Below are 20,427 nucleotides of genomic sequence, written 5' to 3'. Positions count from 1 at the left end.
AACTGGAAAAATGAAAGGAGGGTTTGATGGGGAGAGATAATAATAAAAATTGGTAGCATTCTAGAATCCTAAACTTCATTTTTCAAACATGCTAATTTTATCCTATGAAGACTCTTCCTACTTTTATATGGATTTAATTTAAAAAATACAACTCATGTGTACATTTAAACTCTTAACAAAACTTAAGCAGCTCAGATGAGACAGAACTTTTGGAGTAAGGGGAGGAACCAGCAAATTCTTCTCTTTAGGCCTTTCTGAAAACACGCGGGACAATGCAGTTTCTTCCATTCTCAGATGTGTGTGAGGGTAGTAAGCGCTAAGTTGTTGTAGTATTAGTAATCTCGGTCCATTAAATTTTCATTAGTTCTTATTTATGTTTCAAAAACCTATTGTTCCATATTTGTTGATTCTAATAGTCAGAATAATAGGGTTGATTCATTAACTTTGAAGTGAATTTCTTACTTTCGTGCTTCCCCCGCTTCAGTTCTCTAGAACTTACTTAGATTGCAAGATACATTCTTTAACTTTGCTACAAATGGCTTCCAAGCTCTGTTAGTTTAAAAGATTTTTATCACTTGAAACCAGAAGGTTATGTGTATTATTTGATAAATCAATAAGGAGTATGAGGGACTTCCCTGGTGGTCCAGTGGTAAAGAATCCACCTTACAACGCAGGGGACGCGGGTTCGATCCCTAGTCAGGGAAGTAAGATCCCTCAAGCCTGCGCACCACAACTACTGAGCTCGCACACCTCAATGAGAGAGCCTGGGGGATACCCACGCACTCTGAACACCACGAGCCACAACTAGAGAAAACCCGCACGCCACAACTAGAGAGAAGCCCGCGAGCCGCAAGGAAAGATCCCGCATGCCTCAACGAAGATTCCGCGTGCCACAACTAAGACCCGATGCAGCCAAAAGTAAATAAAATAAATAAATAATAAATAAATAAATCTTTTTTTAAAAAAGGAATATGATTGTATAAACTAATGACTCTTCTTTTGTATTCTCTTGTATTTTCTATATTACATTCTCATTAGGCTGTAATTATATTTATTTTTTGATATAAACTTTCTTTTATTTTAACAGTTTTAATGTGTAATAACATGGCTTTAAAAAAATAACTTTTATATTACCCTTTGTTCAAACATAATAACTTTTTTCTCTTAACACTCTCCATTTCTGTGGGTTCCAGTGAGACATTTTATCTTTGTGATAACTTGAAATAATGAAGGTAGAGTCACAGAAAATTGACCAGCCTTTCCCCAAATACTTATACTATTTTTTATAATTCATGTTTAACATGAAATCACTTATTGAACCATACAGAAAGTAGTTATTCTTATTTCTAAAATTCAAAAGACCGTTAACTATTTTATTTCAATATAAAAATTTATAACTCCCAAAAAAGTAATATATACATCCCTGAATATTTTTTAACTAATGATAAATAATGCTTATTTATTTGGTAACATCTTAAACAATGGTTGACTTTCAGCGTGTGGTTTAGTATAATGCTTAAGAGGATAGGACCTAAGGTTGGAACCTCTCAGAGAGCTGTATTAATTTATTTATTAATAAAACTGGGCCTAGCCTAACTGGCAAAAAGTCCAGAGGGTATGGTATCAATACTTGCTGCAGAGACGCTGGTATTTCAAAATGCTGAATATCCAGTGACATTTTGCAAATGATCTGCCATGCCTGGTCACTGAGTTTTACAGGGCATTTAAAGAAGTGGGGCCAATGGGCTTCCCTGGTGGCGCAGTGGTTGGGAGTCCGCCTGCCAATGCAGGGGACGCGGGTTCGTGCCCCGGTCCGGGAGGATCCCACATGCCGCGGAGCGGCTGGGCCCGTGAGCCATGGCCACTGGGCTTGCGCGTCCGGAGCCTGTGCTCCGCAGCGGGAGAGGCCGCAGCAGTGAGAGGCCTGCGTGCCGCAAAAAAAAAGAAGTGGAGCCTAGGATTTGCTTCAGTGAATAATAAATTAACACAGTCCAACAAAGTAATTGACCATGTTTTCTGGTTTTTTTCCCTGTGTATCTGTGGAATTTAGAAAGTATATCTTTTTTGTTAATCAAATATTTTTCCTTCCCAATTATAAGAATAATGAAACATTGCTTACGAATTGCATGGATGCCCACACAGTTTCTCACCTCTGTTTGGACACCGTATAAGAACAAAGTTGGAGAATAATCCCACCTCTCTGACATAACCTCTGTTTATCTTTTGATGTATGTTCTTCCATATATTTTAATAAACAGCAGAATGCTGTTTTGGAATCTGTTTTCTTCATTTAATGACATATTAGGAAAAATTGCTATGTTGCCTAGTATTCTCTCAAATTAGAGAAAGAAAAAAAAATAGATCAAATCAGTAATCAGTATTTCCTAAGCAGTATGACCTTTCTCTATACACATTTTCATGGCTGAGAGCAATCCTTGGCTTCACAGTGCTCTTTCCATGATTAGTCTTTACTTCTGTCCTTCTGTTTGTTTGGTTTCTATCAGCTCAGACAAAATTTCCATGACTGAATTTAAATGTGGTTGATGTCATCATATTGTGCTGGGACTTTGGGGAAGGTGTCTTATGCTCTCTGTGTCTTCCCATTCCCCTATTCCTGATATCTAAAAAAATCCTAGACTGGAAGTAATAATAAACATGCTATCATTTTTTTTTTGTAGTTTGCTTGGAAAAATGATTAGTTTTTAGATGTCATGGAACTCCTTCTGAATGTAATGTACTTTTCTTATCAGGACCTAGAGGAACCCCTTAGGATGAAGCTAAGTCTTACCAAGGTGGTTAATGGCTGTCGCCTAGGAAAAATAAAAAACCTAGGCAAAACAGGGGACTGCACCATGGACATTCCAGGCTGCCTTCTGTACACCAAGACTGGCTCTGCCCCACACCTGACCCATCACACACTGCATAAAATCCACGGGGTTCCTGCCATGGCTCAGCTTACACTGTCATCACTGTAAGTATGAGACCTGATCATTCACATGTCAACCTGGCAGCAGCTTGGTTACCTTAATAAGGTGTGGTAAAGAGAAAGACTTTTTTGCTTACGTGCAAAATCTGTAGGTTTTTTAGAATGAAATCAGAAGAGAGATATCAAATATTGTACATCATCTGGCCCTAATCTGGAATCATGGGCCAGACCTACGTGATAGAGCTGCTTCACTTTTCCATACCGCCCTCATTGCCACTGCTCCCAGGGGTGACAGGGCCTGGAATGCTCTATGAGGGCTAAACTTGGAACCTAGGGGCTGTCTTCACGCACCAGCCTCAAAGTTTTCTCTGTCTCTGCACATGTTCTACTCTAGGGAAACAACTAAAGAGTGAGATCATTTTGTGTAATGTACATACTGACCTCATCCCTAATTGAAGAATCTGCTATAAGATCAAATAACTCTGTAAGATTGTGTTAATAACAGTGATTTTAAAGGGACAAGGGAAAGAAGAAAATCTAGATATTCTGAGGCCATTGCTCTTTGCCAATTTCTCCTCTCACAGAACCACTTGCAAATTGAAGAGCTTTGCTCTGGCTAGTGAACCCAACCTAATGAGTGGGGACTCTTGAATAATGGTGTACTTGGTTTTTTGAGACTACATTTACTGTCACGTAGCTTGTTTGGGTGGGAAGAGGGCTTCAGTTGTTGCATAGAGTATCTAGAATGATTCATTATTATGTTACATAGTTTTCTGTTTTGCTTACAGGGCAGAACATCACGAAGTCTTGGCAGAATATAAGGAAGGAGTTGGAAAGTTTATAGGTAAAAATTAATCAAGTTATTTGTGTGTGCCTTGTGGTGTATTAATTTGGAGGTTGGAGATGCTGTTTATTCTTTGATCCTTCATTCATACATTTATTTATTCATTAATTTAATAAGCATTTAATGAGTATCTAAGAACCAGGAACGCCTTTGAACTGGGGATTCAAAGATGAGTGGGAAACAACTGCTGCCCTCATGAAACTCAGAACCTAGTTGGGATAAAGATAAACAGGTAATTCTAGTAGAGTGTGGTGACTACATTTGCAGGATCAGGTGTAGATACATGTATCATGAGAGCCCAGAGGAAGGAACACATAACCTGCTGTTGGGTCCATGTGGAAGGAGGTCAGAATAAAGGAAGTATTCTTGACAAAGAAGATGACGGGGCGCCTTAGCTGGGTCAAGGAAGAGTAGGAGTTAGCCAGGTCAGGAGGTGGGTGCAGTGGTGGTGGTAAACAGGTGTGAGCAGACACTCCAGGCAAAGAGCAAAGACCTAGAGGTGAAGGACTGCATGGGACACACCTAAGATCCAAAGCAGGCTTGTCATGTTTGCGCCTAAAACATAAGGCAGAGGATGAAGAGTCTATATTCAGCTATATTCTGATATGTTAATATTATCTTCTGTTCCAGAAATAGGATTTTGAATGCTGATCTGTGTGTCCATTTATTTATAGGAAAAGCTTAGCAGGGACAGCCAGAGAACCAATTCTTCTGTAGACCATTTTCTCTTGAAGCTTTTTCCCAATATCTAGGACTCACTTAAATGAATGAAAATCCTGGTTCCATTGGTTGTTCAGTCCTTTGCTTCTGAGGGAAACTGCACAACGACTTGGTTGTCACAAGGGCCTGTGTTTCAGGAGAGGAATTTATATAATATCGTTTTCCTTGATCTGAGACCCATTTTCATAACCAGCTTTAAAGTATACAAGCGTATAATTAAGTGAAAATAGCTAATATAAGCTTTGTAGAGATAATTGTAATAATTGAAATTATAGACAATAAGGTGGAGAACTGCAGAGATTTTTGTTTGCTTTATATTTTTGGTCTTTTTTCAGCAAAATTCTATTTTTTTTTCTTATGAAAATGCAGCATATGAAATTTAAGTACATATGGCTTAGTAAACTTTTTTTGGATTTTTTTTTTAAACAACTATCTTTTTGATTAAAGAACCTAAGAAACTGGCATCTTGAGTAAATGAAACTTATTGAAAATGAGATCCATTTGCAATGTCCTACAGCTTTTCTATAATTCTGCCCCTAGGGACCCATGGTGTGGGGCTGGATTTATTATTAATAAGATTACCTATTGACTGTATAATTTCATCTTGCCAGTAGCTAGTTCCGCTTGGATAGTGCCTAGAATGACCATACTTGATATTAAATTCTTCAAAGCAAATCAAGCAGGGTCAACATATTATTAAACACTTTCATTGTATCATACTTCAGGTTATACCTTTCCTTTGTAGCAATTCGCTATGTCTTCAGACATGAACCTTTACATTTAATTCTTCTTTTAGATTAGTAGGTTTCAAAGTAATCTTTTCATTCATGTTGACAGGCCTCCTACAATTCTAAGATAAAGTATGAGCAATTTATCGTGTTTTAGACTTGCTTTATCCAGTGGTACACATTATGAAGCTGCTCTGTTACAACACAGTGTAATTGTGGATGTAAGTGCTCTCAAGGGTTCTTTTTTTATGTTTATGCAGGCATGCCAGAATCACTCTTGTACTGCTCCCTGCATGATCCAGTCAGCCCTTGCCCAGCTGGTTATGTAACAAATAAGGTATGTTCTCAGAAGGTCCTCCAAGGCTGAAGGCTTTTCTCAGGAAGTCAGCCTATGGGATCTCTCAGCTGCAAGGATCCCACTGCTTGGGATGCTGAACCATTCCAGACCCCTTTATGCCTTCTCTTTATTTCTACGACTATAGTGGGATGGTGTGGTTCATAGGAGTTAGAGTGGGGCAGCCCAAGGATAAGGTTAAGGTAAGGACTGTATCCTCAGCTTTTTCATTGTTGCCCAAAATTTGGGAGTAGAGAAAGGTCAAGTGCATGCCAAAAAAAGAAATTGCTATGATGGTAGAAAACAATAGTCTTTTGATACCATGCTTTATTTGAAGTTTTAACAACCTCAGGAATAGTGGGGAAAGTTGCTGACGAGTATTATCACATGTATAACTATATATAGTAGAATCTTAGTATAATACTGCTTTTTAGAACAGAATTTGAAAAAGCTGGAGATTTTAGCTGGTGAAAAACAGTATTCAAAGGACTTCCTTAAAAGTTTTAACCTGAGATATGGCCCCATGGCATCGTCCCTGAGGACAGCATTCTAGAAAAGCTTTAGTATATATTGCCACTTTACAAACAGTTACTTTTCTTGCACCCACTTTATTGATATCAACAATATCTATTAATCTTACCTAAGGTAACTATTTTAAATTTGTCTTCTGTTTTACACTTCTTTTTATTTTGTAATTTGAATTCAAAAGAAAATATTTTGACCTCGGTTGTCTATTCCATTTATAAGGGAGAAAGGATTCATTTAAACAGTGTTCTTGTGCCAGAACAAAAAGATTATATGTGGCCTCGCATTTATGTCCATCTCTTCTAAGAAGAGAGATGCTGTAGGGAAAGGAGTAACCAAAGGTACATATAGAGATTCTTGTGTACTATGGGATTTATGCCTTTGCACATATTTCTGTATCTAATCCAATCTAGTAAACACTTACTAAACATTAATAATGTATGAGGCCCCAGACTGTGCGCTTGGGGCACAACCATGAATTTGGATACTCTAGTCAGACATATATACGATGGTGTGATAAGGGCTATCTTTTCTTTTTCTTTCTTTTTTCCTTTGTTTGTTTATTTATGGCTGTGTTGGGTCTTTGTTGCTGCTCATGGTCTTTCTCTAGTTGCAGCGAGTGCGGGCTACTCTTCGTTGTGGTGCATGGGCTTCTCATTGCAGTGGCTTCTCTTGTTGCAGAGCACGGGCTCTAGGCATGCAGGCTTCAGTAGTTGTGGCGCATGGGCTCAGTAGTTGTGGCTTGCGGACTGTAGAGCGCAGGCTCAGTAGTTGTGGTGCACGGGCTTAGTTGTTCCACGGCATGTGGGATCTTCCCGGACCAAGCATCAAACCCGTGTCGCCTGCATTGGCAGGTGGATTCTTAACCACTACGCCACCAGGGAAGCCCCAGGGCTATCTTTTCTGTGAAAGAAATAAATACAAATTGCTGAAAGAGCTTATAAGAGCGAGCAATTGATTATGCCTAGTAACGTTTGAGGAACACAATAGAGTAGATGGTATTTGAACTCTTATGTCTTGAATAGTATTTTACCAGGCAGAGAAGTAGGGGAAGACCATTTCAGTCAAAAGGAACAATGTGATCAAAGACAGAAGAATTAAAGTCTGTGGTGTATGCAGGAACAGCAGGGGGTGGCGGAAAATGGAAGGCTCGGCTTCTGGAAAAGTAATTATAGAATTCTGAGTGCTAACTCAGAAGTTGGCTTGTGTGGCCGTTGAAAGACTTTATTGGAGTCCCTCTGAGCTATCAGGTCCTTAGAGAATTTGGAATATAGTATAGGAAACCTCTTTACCCACCGTGTCTAGGATATTGAATTGCCACCATCTCTCCATCTGTAAAGAAGAGTTGAGTTCAGGATTGCTTTGATCATTTTATTATTTTCTTTTTCTTTTCATGTTACTCTTCCGAATCCCTCATCATCTTGTCCTGTGGCAGTCAGTGTCTGTGTGGGGTGTTGGAGGACGAGTGGAAATGACTGCCTCCAAGTTCATGGCAATTCAGCAGGCCCTTCAGCCAGACTGGTTCCAGTGCCTTTCAGATGGAGAGGCAACTTGTGATGAAGCCACTTCCATAAAGAGAGCCAGAAAGTCTGTTGACCGATCGCTTCTATTCCTGGATAATTGTCTGAAGCTACAGGAAGAGTCAGAGGTAAAGCCGTGCCACTCACCACTCCTTTCTCTTAGAAACTCTCGCTCATTTACGTTCCAAGATACCACCCTTTCTTCTCCTTCTCTGCTTCTCTGCTCCTCATTTCTTGGTCTCTTACTCTCACCTGATTTTTTTTCCTGATTGTTTTATTGCTCTTTAGGATTCTGTCTTAGGCTCTCTTTTCACCCCTCACTATTTGTTCTCCCTGGGCAGCTCCCCTTAGTTTAAATTGCTGAAAATTCTAAACTTGTGTATGTAATGGAGATCACTCTACTTAGCTTCAGAATTACATAACCACAGGCCTTTGCTAGGTTCTGTCACTAGAGTATTCCTCACATGCACCTCAAACTCAGATAACCAAACTCAGCGTCTCCCCTCCTCTCACCTGCTCTTCCTTCAGCTCTCCCTCAATACTCTGTCTCCCTTTGTGGCAGCCCCCAGCTCCTCATCCCAGAGATTTGAGTCTTTCAAGACCCCTTTTAATATCCAAGTAATATTCAGTTTTTCACTCCACCTTGGTTCCAGTTCCCTAAATAAGTCTGGAATGTGCCCCTCCCCACCCTTCTTGTCTCCGTAAGGCACAGTAACCTCATCATCTCATGAGCTGGGGAAGATGAAGCTGTAGCAGTGAATAAAGGATCTTGATAGCAGAGTTAATAAAGCTGGAAAAGGAAGGGTTCATTAGGAGAGAGCAGAGGAGGTGGGAGAACAGGAGATATGATCAGAGGAGAAGCTTTCAGTGTCTGATCATTTATGTAGAGTAATCCTGAGCAACAAGTGGGCCCCACTACAGCAAAAGTGCACGGGGTTTCAAAAACATCATTACTTTGAGTTTACCAATAAAAAATATAATTTGGCTAATCAAGTTAATATACATGAAATAATTAGAGGAAGCTTACTTGTCGTTCTTGATAGAACTCTCAGTATGGGCAATAAGGGTCCAGCGTGGGGCCATGGCTGTGGGGCTGCATCATTAGCTCTGCCAACAGTTGTTTGCTAGCAATTGTTTTGAGCCAGTAATTATCCTCGTAGGATAAGTAATGTTTGGATGAGGAGAAAGGGAGGACAGGGCGTGTGACGGAGCATGATTATTAGATGAGCCTCAAATCCCTCATCTGTGTTAAGTCAGCCTGACCAGTTCACGTTGTTTCTGTGCGTTGGTCAAATGCAGGGGTCCCTCTCTGTACCCCTTATGCTCACGCTATTGTCTTGACATGATTATTGATAGTGCCCCCTTTTACTTTTAAATGTGTCCCGTTTTAGACAATAAATTATATGGTTGTAGTTCTTACACCGTGAAAATGAATTTCCCAGATGGGGCTGTACCGGTCATGGAAAGGGGCAGGCCGTATAACGGTCTCCTTTGTATGGTGGCATACATCTTTTCCTCTTCCTGTGATTTCTTCCCCTCTGATTCACTGACTCCTCTTCCTCCGAATGCCCTTAAATATTGAAGCCCCCCAAGGTTCTGTTGTCGGCTTTCTTTCCTTCTCCATGCATTCCCTAGGCCAGGGATGGCAAATGAGTTCCATCTCAAGGTGCTTGGAGCTGCTCCCAGGTGCAACGGGGTGAGGGCGGCCCGCTGGCTGGCTCTGTCTGCCATGGCAGCAGGCGTGGGGAGTGGCAGCACTGTGTCAAGCACCTACCGTTCTCTCTAGGCTGGGCAGTCACTCTTTATATACATATCCCTGACTTTCGGTCCGTATGTTCAGTGGCTGATACCTCAAACCCAGAATGCATGAAAGAGAATAATCATCTTGCCTCACCCTCCACTGTTTCCTTAGGATTCCCTGTCTTTGCTCCTCTCGTCATCTCCCTGGACTTCTGAAATTGGAGCCAGGAGTCCTCCTAGATTTTTGTCTTCATCCTCTCCCCAGGCAACTAATCGGTCAGGTTGAGTTGATTGTACCTCCTGATGAGGTTTCACATCCTCTTTCTCCTCTTCACCCCCACCCCCCACCCCGCCACTGCCTTGGTCCAGATCTTCTTCGTCTTTCCCTGGATGATTAAAGTCGTCTCCTACCCCATCCTATCCTCCCCTCATTCATTCTCCGCGCAGCAGATGAAGTGTTCTTTCTGGAGGAGTAGACTGATTGTATTCCTCCTACTTAAACCAAAAAGCAAAATTCCCTCTTTATAGCCTTCCAGGCTCCCTCCCCATCCCTCTCTTCTACCAGAGAGCCACTGTTGATTGGTGTTTTTCCTTGCAAACCTTATTTTTTTACAGTTCCATACACATAACTATTACATATATGCATGCCTATATGTGGTTTTTATTACATGAATATGATCATCTATTCAAAAATTTGCTTGTTTTTGTTTAACAATATCTTGAAACTCTTTTCCTGTCAATGTATATGTTAATATATATTCTGCTTTCTTTTTAAAACAGCTGTATAGGAAGCCTACTATGAACATAATATATTGATACTTTACTTAAGCCTTTACTCTATTTTTTTTTTTTTTTTTTTGTGGTACGCGGGCCTCTCACTGTTGTGGCCTCTCCCGTTGGGGAGCACAGGCTCTGGACGCGCAGGCTCAGCGGCCATGGCTCACGGGCCCAGCCACTCCGCAGCATGTGGGATCTTCCCCAACCGGGGCACGAACCCGTGTCCCCTGCATCGGCAGGCAGACTCTCAACCACTGCGCCACCAGGGAAGCCCAAGCCTTTATTCTACTGATGGATGTTTAGCATGTTTCCAGTTTTTCATTATTCTAAACATCTTTCACAAATAAACCTTGGTGCATATGAATGAATATATTTGTAGGAGATATTCTTAGAAGTGGAATTTTAGGATATATAAAGATAAAAGCATTGACGTTTTGGTAAGTGTTATCTACTTGCCCTTCCAAGAGGCTGAACTAATTTTTATTCTCTCTAGTTATCAGGGTATGTAAGTGCCATTTCTCTAACACTTTTACCTCTGCTATGTTGCTCTCTGTCTTTTAACTTTTTTGTCGGTGTGATGGGCAAAAATGGTATCGAATTATCTCCAGTTTTCATTTCCTTACTTGTGAGGTTTAGTAAGCTCTCCAGATATGTACGGGGCATTCACATTTGTTTTTCCGAAGTTCATAGTCACATATTTGCCTAGATTTCTATGGGGTTGTCATTTCCTTAGAGGATTTGTCGGAGCTTTACCTATGGTGTAGACATTTATGTGTTCCTCCAAAGAATAAGTTCCCCTTTGTCTTTGTTGATAGTATATTTCACTAGGGAATTTTTATTGTTTTTGTACTCAAATATGTCTGCCCTTTCCTGTAAGCTTTAGCTTGCTTTGAAAGGCCTTCCTTATCTCAAGACTATAAAAATATTCAACCTATTCTTCTAATACTTGTATAACTGTATTTTTTATGTTTAGATCTTAGGGCCGTCTGGAATTTATTTATTTTTTTGCGGTATGCGGGCCTCTCACTGTTGTGGCCTCTCCCGTTGCGGAGCACAGGCTCTGGACATGCAGGCTCAGCGGCCATGGCTCACGGGCCCAGCCGCCCCGCGGCATGTGGGATCTTCCCGGACCGGGTCACGAACCCGTGTCCCCTGCATCGGCAGGCGGACTCTCAACCACTGCGCCACCAGGGAAGCCCTGGAATTTATTTTTGAGGATGGTGTACAGTAGTAATTTTTGTTTTATCTTTTTCCAAATGGACAGTCAGTTGTTCCATCCAAACAGTTTTGCAGTTCCTAAAGTTACTACTAACTAAGAGATTTAGAAGTAACCTAAGGTAGACCAAGATAGCCATTTATAGAAATTAAAACTGTTGCTTTTGTTCTTTTCCTCTTATACCTGCTTGGTGTGTGCTTAATTTAATCTACGCTAAAGCCTGATTAACTATGTTGATTGCCTCAGCTTCTCTTCGGTCTTTTCTTCCCTTTTTGAGTGGCTTTCAAATTGTGTTCTTTGGAGCCCTAAGGGTTCTTAGGAAGGCGGTAAGGCTCATTTAAACAAAGGTCTCCACTACTGGAAACAGTTAAAAGCGTTCAATCCTTTCTTACCTTAGGTCCTCCAGAAAAGTATGATCATTGGAGTGATTGAAGGTGGAGATGTGATGGAGGAGAGGCTGAGGTCAGCACGAGAGACAGCCAAGCGGCCTGTAGGTGGCTTCCTTCTGGATGGCTTTCAAGGGACTCCAACAACCCTGGAGACTAGACTGCACTTGCTGTCATCAGTCACTGCGGAGCTACCGGAGCACAAACCGAGGCTAGTGTTCAGTTAGGGTGCAGGTCGAGCCTGGTGGGCTGCAGAGCAGGGGTGCTGCCGAATGTGTGGTATGCAGTCTGTACGTGGGTGTGTCTTTTGATGTTTTGATTACGTTCTTTCTGGGCTGAGTCTGCTGAGGCAGACTGTGGAGGAAGTTTCCATCAAGGCTGTCTTACCTTTGATTTCAGAATGTAGACCAGAGGACACTGCCATGTGAATTAATTTGATCCTCATTATAAGTGAGGGCAAGTGTTATACTGGTTCCCGTCATCCTTGTGCCAATTGTAAATATTGTTCTTTATTCACTATAACCTGGTGCCTGGGGACAGATAGAAAGTCATGTGGAACTCTGGCCTTAAGCAAGTAAAGTTGAGGACAGACCTGGGATGCCTAGTGGAATGAAGATGGGTTCTGTCAATAAGGTCCTTTAAGAAGTTCTTAGATTTGAGGCAGGTAGTGAGTGGTATTATTTTTTGAAATCAAGGGCACTGGCAACCCTAGTGGGGTTGGTTCTTTCCATCAGTCACAGGATTCATTATGTGCTGGAGAGAAGAGTGATCTGCAAGATTCAGAGCTAAAAATCCCCAAGTTTCTGAGTATAGCCAATGTCTTATTAGACTATTCAAATTTTTTCTTTTTTAAAAACTGTAGTCTTTTATCCCAGTTGATATGAATATTCATGCTTTTTTCCTACAGATATATTAAGAGGTTTGATTATGGGGTGCTGCTTTATACCCCTTGGGCTGCTAGATATGTGTATGTAACTTTACTACTTTTTAAAAAATCCAGGTATAGCTTGCAGTTAAGTATATGAATCTTATGTATACCCTGATGAATTTTTATTCGTATATATGCTTATGTAAACACCAGCCAGAGCAAGATATTGCCATCACCCCAGCCAGCATTCCCCCCTCCCCCCGCCCCGCCCGCCCCAGTTTTATCCTAGCTCTGTGTGTTCATTGCTTTCCCTCCTGTGCTTATTTCATTCTGGTGCAGATGATAATTCAGCACTAGTATTTCTAGTCATTTTCTGGACTCCTTTTGAGTTAAGTGCTCACAGATGTCTGTTACTGGATTTGAAAGCTGGGATTGTTTTTCTTTCTATAAGTGTGTAGAAATGCCAGCTTCAGTTGGAGAGGAGTTCTAAAACATGACATTACTTGAAGGAAACTGTAGTCAGAAAAACCAGCATATATTTAAGGGTTCTAGTTGTTTAATATTACATAAGCCTTTTTTTGGACTTCTTTTAGAAATCAGGGAGTCTATAAGCTTTTCTCTGCCAGTGTGTAAAAGGGACCTATGAGTAGAAAAACAAACATAAAAAATAGCAGCCAGCCAGCCAGCCCTAGTCTAGTGCATTTCCCATCTCGTTTTAGTGGCAAAACCTGGTTGAATGTTAGTAACACTCTCAGAATTCATTACCCATTGCCTCTGGAAATACCATCTCATTCTACCATGCAGACATTTTATTAATGGAGAAGATATAAAGAAGCATAAAGAAAACTGACTAGATCCTTAGAGCCTGTGGGCAGAGTTGAAATTCCGAGAGCAAGAATTGCTTCGTAAATGAACCTATGAAGAATACAGTAGATAAAAATGTCTTTCTTGAAGCAATTATGAAAAAGAATTATAAGCAAAATACAGTTAAAACATGGAAGAGTATTTGAAGGGGAAATAAAGCACACAGCTTTGCACTAAAAAAATCTTATGTAGTGGATAGGAAGACTACAAAGTTCAGTCTGAGACTACGGAGGTTATTTCAGAAGGGATGAGAAGGGAAGGAAAACTAACCTTTGTTAAGCTTCTCTTTGGGGCAGAAACTACACTTTGTGCTTTTGCGAATATCTCATTAATCCTTACAACCAGTCTATGAGGTATGTATTCTTGCTGTTGTTTTTAAAATGAGAAAACTAAAACTCAGAAAGGTTAAGAAACCTTCCCAAAGTAACACAGCAAGTAGGGATTCTGGTCCAGGTCTCTCTGCCTCCAAAGCTCTATGTTCTTTCCATACACCTCCTTATCTGCTGCCTGCCACACTAACCATGATTTTTGTTATTATTACTGTTAATGCCCTCTGGAAAGACTCTCTGATTTCATTCCTGGCATTGTTCTTATGTCACTGTTCATATTATTTTCACAGGCTCATCTGCGGTGTTAGCCAGCCAGATGAGGTGCTCGAGTGTATTGAAAGAGGAGTGGACTTATTTGAGAGTTTTTTCCCTTATCTAGCAACAGAGCGGGGATGTGCCCTCACTTTCAGCTTTGATTACCAGCCGATTCCTGAAGAGACATGTAGGTCTTTTGAAGTTAATCTCTCTGTTACCCTTAAATTCTCTCTATTTCCTATCAATTTTTGCCTTGAGTTACAAGCCAGAAATATGTGCATACTATAAAGCCAGCCTTTTATAAAACTATGTCTTTGTTTCTTATCTGTACGCCCGGCATGTTGGCACACAAAACCAGGCACTTAATACTATACACATAGCTCATCAATATTAGGAAGTGATTTTGTAGTGAGCAGAACCAAGAAAAACAAAACCTCTTCTATTAACAACCTGAAAAAAGAACATTCAGAGTGAATAGTGATGAAAATCTAAGAAAAGAAAACCTTTGAACTGCTTGGTAAAAGTTAATTTGTTTTTTCACAAAAAAGTTCTTGTCTGCTTTTTGCAAACCCCATGCTATTAATACACAGGGAGTCTCATCCGCTCTGATCCTAGTGTTACTTTTGCTTTTTTGGTTTTTTATACATACTGAGATGTGAAAGCTGTTTTCCTCTGCTAATGGTGCTTTGAAGCACTGCCATTTTCTTTTAGTGTTTAGTTATTCAGAGGTCAAGAAAAGCAGTTTCAGATTCTAACATTTAACTGGCAGTAGAAAAGGAACCAGGATACAGACTTTGGGTTGGGGGTCCCTTGAAGTGTCTCCACAGTGTTTTAGGAGAATGTTGTGTGCCTGGCCTTCCGTCTGGCCTTCAGAGTGTGCTTTCCTTTCTCTCCTCCTGCTCTCCGTTGAACTCTTGCTCTATCACCGCCAACCTTAAATTTGAGTAGGGCCAGAGACTTCTTTAAGGGTTCATTTTATTCCCCACAAGTGATGAAAATTTCATTCAGAATATGTTACACTCCTATAAAGCAACTGAAGCGTTAATCTAAATGGAATTAGTTCTAGAAACAAAATCAATCAAGTTGATCAAATTCATATGTAGAGGAGGTCAATTTTACTGTCTTTTAGACAGACTAGAACGTAATGTATTTGGATAGGCACACCATAAACACTTTATACATGTTCATGACTTCATTTACAAGTGAAATTATCTCTGCCAGGACATAGGTGACTGATAGTCATTCTGTACTGTGAATACGCAAAACTCTACAAAGACCCTGATACTGAATTCTCTGTAACAAACACGTTCCTTTTGGGCCAGAGAAAGCCAAATTTCTTTATGATTGGGAAAAATGAGTTTGAACATTTTTATGCAAGTATTATGAATCACATTTGTGTGCGTGTGTGTGTGTGTGTATAGTAAATTGAGGCTTTTTGCCAATTACAAAGTGAAAATTCCAAAGGAATAAGTTGCATAATGTAGGCAGCAGTTCCCCCTAGTAACACTAGTTACTATGCAAAGAGCCAGCTGCTCTGAAGAGAGGCAAGTAGATAAGTATTCCTGGTGTTTCTCTTGCAATTCCAGGAATGTTCTTTCTTAAAGCAAAGAGTTCAAGGGAACAACTCAAGTCCCCATTTAATTATAAGATATATACTTGTAACTACTATTCACTTAGACATAGTTGAATCTCCAAGTTTTGGTACTATAGATAATAGGTCATTGATCATCTTGTTACATATTGCTTTGTTTTTCTTGTGCTGTTTCCTTCCGATAAGTTCTGAGGAGTGGAATTACAGGGTCAAAGGGCATGAAATAGTAACTAAAATAAAATTCTCCCAATGGCCACTCTTTATCTGATCTTCATTCAAGACTTTTTGTTGGTTTGTCCTTTAGTATTGCAACAAAATGGGACACAGGAAGAAGGAAAATATGTGGATCAAACAAAGAAGAGTAAAACAACTAGCTGCAACCGAGAAATGACATCATTTGAAATTAATCTGAAGGAAAAAAAGTAAGGAATTTTTTTTAAGTATGGATTTTGATTTCTGACTTTTTAATTTCAGTCTGTTTTGAAAGTTTATATAACTGTTCCCTTTTCAGTTCATGACTTCAAAAAATATTTATAGTTGGATATTGTTTGGGCCTTCTCAAATTCAGTGCCAGCAGTACTCTTTTCTTCTGCAGATGAATTTGTGTACTTTGTCTTGTCAGAAAACTGAGGCTAGATAACTGTTGTTTTAGAAGAGCTGTCAGAAAAATTAGACCAGATCCATTGTTTGGTGTTCTTTACTCCTTATGATTACTTTAAATAATAACAGTGTAAAATAAGGATTTTAAGATAAAATATTACAACAAAATTTTTAAATTTTAAGGAATTTAAGCCATCTTGGTTATATACAGATTATAAATCTTAAATAAAATATTTGCCTCTATAAAGACTGAACTAAGATATCTAATAACTTTGTATTTGGCCAAAAGTGGAAATAATCAGTGAACCAGTGAGCGGTTTTTCTGTGAACTTGGTATACTCACTTTAATGCTGGGGTGTTTTTGGTCTTACGTAAAGGGACATTTTAGGGACTCAGACTTATTTATGTCTATCTAGTAACGGGACAGACTTGAAAATTTACGAAAGAATATGAAATTCCTAGTTCTTATTTCTATAGTGATTTCTTGATTATAGGTCTGTAATGGTGACGTTTATCACATTTGACTTCTTGAAAAATAGCCAAGGAGATTCATTTCCATTTTTAAAAACCTAGGGTAATATAAATGGTTACTACTAAAATTCACTTTACATTATAGATATAATTGGAAACTGCGATATTTTTATCATCAGCACTAGAAGTTTTGGAGATTTGGCGTTCAGATAGTAGCCTTGCTTGTGACTGTGTGACCTTGGTCAAGTCATTTAACTTCTTTTTAGTAGCTGATAGAAAGTAGCACGTATATAGTGCTTAGCATGTACCTAGCAGTGTCCTTTACTATATTAACTTATTTAATTCTTGTAACAACTCTTATTAGGTAGGCACTGTTTCTACCTTATTACATTTCAGATGAGAAAACAAAGACACAGGGGGAGGTTAAGTGACTTTCCCAAGTGAGTTGTGAGCCAGGAACCAACCCCAGGCATTGTAGCTCCATAGCCCTCCCTCTTAAACCCCTTGGCAGTCTTCACTGGTAAAGTGACAGGAAAAATGCCTATCTCCATGGGTGGTTGCAGAGATTAAATGAGACAGTATATATAAAAGTTTTTTGTAAACTGCAAAAAGCTATGCAAGTAAAAGGTCATATCATCTCTTCTAATATTAGCCCTGGTGGCGAGTGGGAGAAAAGTGTCATTCATCAGAACAGTGTCTCCTGATATTTTTGTGTGCCTTTACAGTGTGACTAACCCTGCTCAGCAGGGGGGAGCGAGCACGTGACTCTTCTGCTGCTCCTTGGTGAGCCTCAGTCTAGGAGGTTGTATCCATCTGAGGAAGACTCCTGAGTCTCCCGGCCCATTGTACTCTCTGTTAACTTTTGACCACATTGCCTTCTTAAGCAGGTGCCTGGCACTACATTTGCCAGTTGTGTTACTAACTATTGGTTACGTGCCAGCAGAGTAGGTTAGTCTAGGTTGTCGAGGTCTTGTTTTCCTCACTTTCCGGAATATCGTTGTAACTTCCTTTCTCAGGTACCAGGAGGACTTTGATCCACTTGTGAGAGGGTGTCCCTGTTACTGCTGTAAGAATCACACTCGTGCGTACATCCACCATCTGCTGGTGACCAACGAGCTGTTGGCTGGCGTCCTGCTCATGATGCACAACTTTGAACACTACTTTGGATTTTTCCAGGCCATCCGGGAAGCACTAAAAAGTGACCAACTGGCCCAGTTGAAAGAGCTCATCCACAGGCAAGCATCTTGAGACCTGGTACGCATAACCTCACTCTTCACGTTGAGCCTGCACCACGGTTGTGATGTGGGAGGAAGACAGCAGGAAGCGATCTTCACTTTAATCACTTATATTTGAGAATGAAGTCTACTCAGATAAGGAACATCTGTACTGTACTCGGCCCGCCTGAGGCTAAAGGGACTTCTTCTTACGACTGAAATGACCTAGAATGACCTAGATGGATCAGAAAGAATTGAAACCTGACCTTGAATATTTCTGCGCTAACTCTTTTAGTCAACAGAGGTTCGTTTAGTCAAAGATAAAAGCTTTAGATGTGAAGGGACAGCCTTGAAGTGGGGATGATGAGAATCTGAGGGTTCACTGAGTTGGATTGGAGCTTGAAGGGAGTTGATTGGTCATGAGTAGCATGACCTCTGTGGACACATGCCTGTTGACCAAGAAGGAATTTGTCTGATTCAAGAGTTTTCTTCATTTTAATCCTTATATTCTCAGGGGTCTCTTTTCGACACTTGTGCCTTCCAAGCTGTCCTGGCAGTGCAATCAACCTTGTGATTTAACCAGGCTCACATCTCCACGGAATGTGGAGCTCACACATTGCTCCAATGACCAGTTGGCCCAGGGCACACTCTTCGTTTGACCATATGGTCTTTCTGTGACTTGTCTCACTAGAGTCAGCGCAGTTGCCTATTAGGAGCTGAAAGTTTGCCTAGCTGCTTTCATCTGGTCGTGCAGATCCACTGTGTTCTGCCTTGTAGGATCATTAAGAGTCGAACCACATAATAACTGGAGCTACATCACCTGGGGAGATTCAGTCACCGTGTGTTCACTTGGACAGAGCCCTGGCCTGCCAGTTAGAGGATTGGGTTTCAGTTCTACTCAACTATGACACTTGGGCAAATCACTTAACCTCTCCCTGCCTGTTTCCTCCTGAATAAATGGGGACAGGCAAAGTGAATAGTACTAAACTAATTTCTAAGATTCCATTTAGCTCTAATATTTGGGGAACAAGAAGTTTTAGATTGGAACCATAGCTTTATGTGTATCCTTGTTTATTGATCACTATTGGCCTGATGAAAAATGCAGTTGTGCCAGGTGTCAGGCAACAGTAGAGATATTTGAGAGCCTAGAAAGGTTTAGCCTGTGGATTTTAAAGTGGTTGGTAAATTGGCATCAGCAGGTCCTGAGGCTGGGAAGACCTTCGCTGATCACCTCTGATTCTCTGAATTTTTTTCTGCTCTTGTCAAAGGAATGACATTCATGTTGATGGTGTGACAGGTGATTTTTATTTTCTTTGTGCTTTTCTATATTTGTCAAGTTTTCTATAAGAATACACATACATGCACGTTTCACACATAGTTTTTATAGAAACAGCAGAACCAAAAAGATGCCTTTGTTTTGTTTGTAGGGGGATAAAATATATTTGTTTTACATTCTTGTGCTACATTTTTCTATTTGTTCATTTTAGTGAGCATTACTGAACTTTGTTTTTAATTATTATGTGGTTACTGTATTTTTATATGTAGGGTGCCCATCTGTACTGTTTTCTTTTATTGTGGTTTAAGAACGTCCATGAATTCCAAAGCTCATGAATTCCAGAATTCATGGATATTCTTATAACCTCTCCTCCAATTAATGGCAAGGATACTTATGAAAGACAGAGTTTCTCTTCTCAAGAATCTGCTTGTTTTGGGCTTCCCTGGTGGCGCAGTGGTTAAAAATCCGCCTGCCAGGGCAGGGGACACGGGTTCAAGCCCTGGTCCGGGAAGATCCCACACGCCACGGAGCAACTAAGCACATGTGCCACAACTACTGAGCCTGCGTGCTGCAACTACTGAAGCCCGCGCACCGAGAGCCTGTGCTCCGCAACAAGAGAAGCCATCGCAGTGAGAAGCCTGTGCACCTCAACGAAGAGCAGCCCCCGCTCAACGCAACTAGAGAAAGCCTGAGCGCAGCAACGAAGACCCAGTGCGGCCAAAAATAAATAAATAAAATAAATAAATTTATTTTTTAAAAAAAGAATCTGCTTGTTTTGAAATATATTGGATTGGAGTTGTTCATGTGTTTATAACTCCTGTTCAATGCCAAACCCATTGTTGGAGGAGTATTAATAAATATCCCAGAATCCATATAAAATTTATGAGTTTTATTTGTGTTCAAAACCGAAAATTCTGTCCAACTTTGTCCATTTTTCTAGGTCTTTTTCTTATTAGCACATTTGAAAAAAATGTTCCTTTCCTTTAATGTAAATCTATTAAGGTCAATAGCCAATAAACATTTTTAATTAAAAAAATATACTAGTCTGGTTTCCTGTAAATAATAATGAGTCTATTAAACAAAGCGTTAAATTTCCACGGTACCAGAAATGTTCTCCGTTAAATTTCCATGGTACCAGAAATGTTCTCTACTATTCCATCTGTAGTCATGGTTTTAAGTGCACTCACACTAAATGCAGAATCCCAAGAAAGAGATTCAGGGATGCACCTGTCTTTTTACATTA

General features: G+C 40.2%; 1 protein-coding gene across 1 annotated transcript; it reads left to right on the top strand.

Moving 5' to 3' along the window:
- The first annotated feature begins 891 nt into the window (after nucleotides 1–891).
- Nucleotides 892–20,214, top strand: QTRT2 (queuine tRNA-ribosyltransferase accessory subunit 2). Its single transcript, XM_082654323.1, has 9 exons — nucleotides 892–918; nucleotides 2,751–2,971; nucleotides 3,715–3,770; nucleotides 5,479–5,555; nucleotides 7,513–7,725; nucleotides 11,728–11,927; nucleotides 14,068–14,219; nucleotides 15,928–16,045; nucleotides 17,711–20,214. The coding sequence occupies exons 1-9, from the start codon at nucleotides 907–909 to the stop codon at nucleotides 17,940–17,942; spliced, it is 1,281 nt and encodes a 426-aa protein (XP_082510449.1). The 5' UTR covers nucleotides 892–906; the 3' UTR covers nucleotides 17,943–20,214.
- Nucleotides 20,215–20,427: the final 213 nt, after the last annotated feature.

The sequence above is a fragment of the Grampus griseus genome (genome assembly GCF_964374135.1).
Source record: "Grampus griseus genome assembly, chromosome: 5".
Classification (NCBI taxonomy): Eukaryota; Metazoa; Chordata; class Mammalia; order Artiodactyla; family Delphinidae; genus Grampus; species Grampus griseus.
The sequence above is the reverse complement of the archived record's forward strand: the minus strand, read 5'-3'. Positions and strand labels throughout refer to the sequence as shown.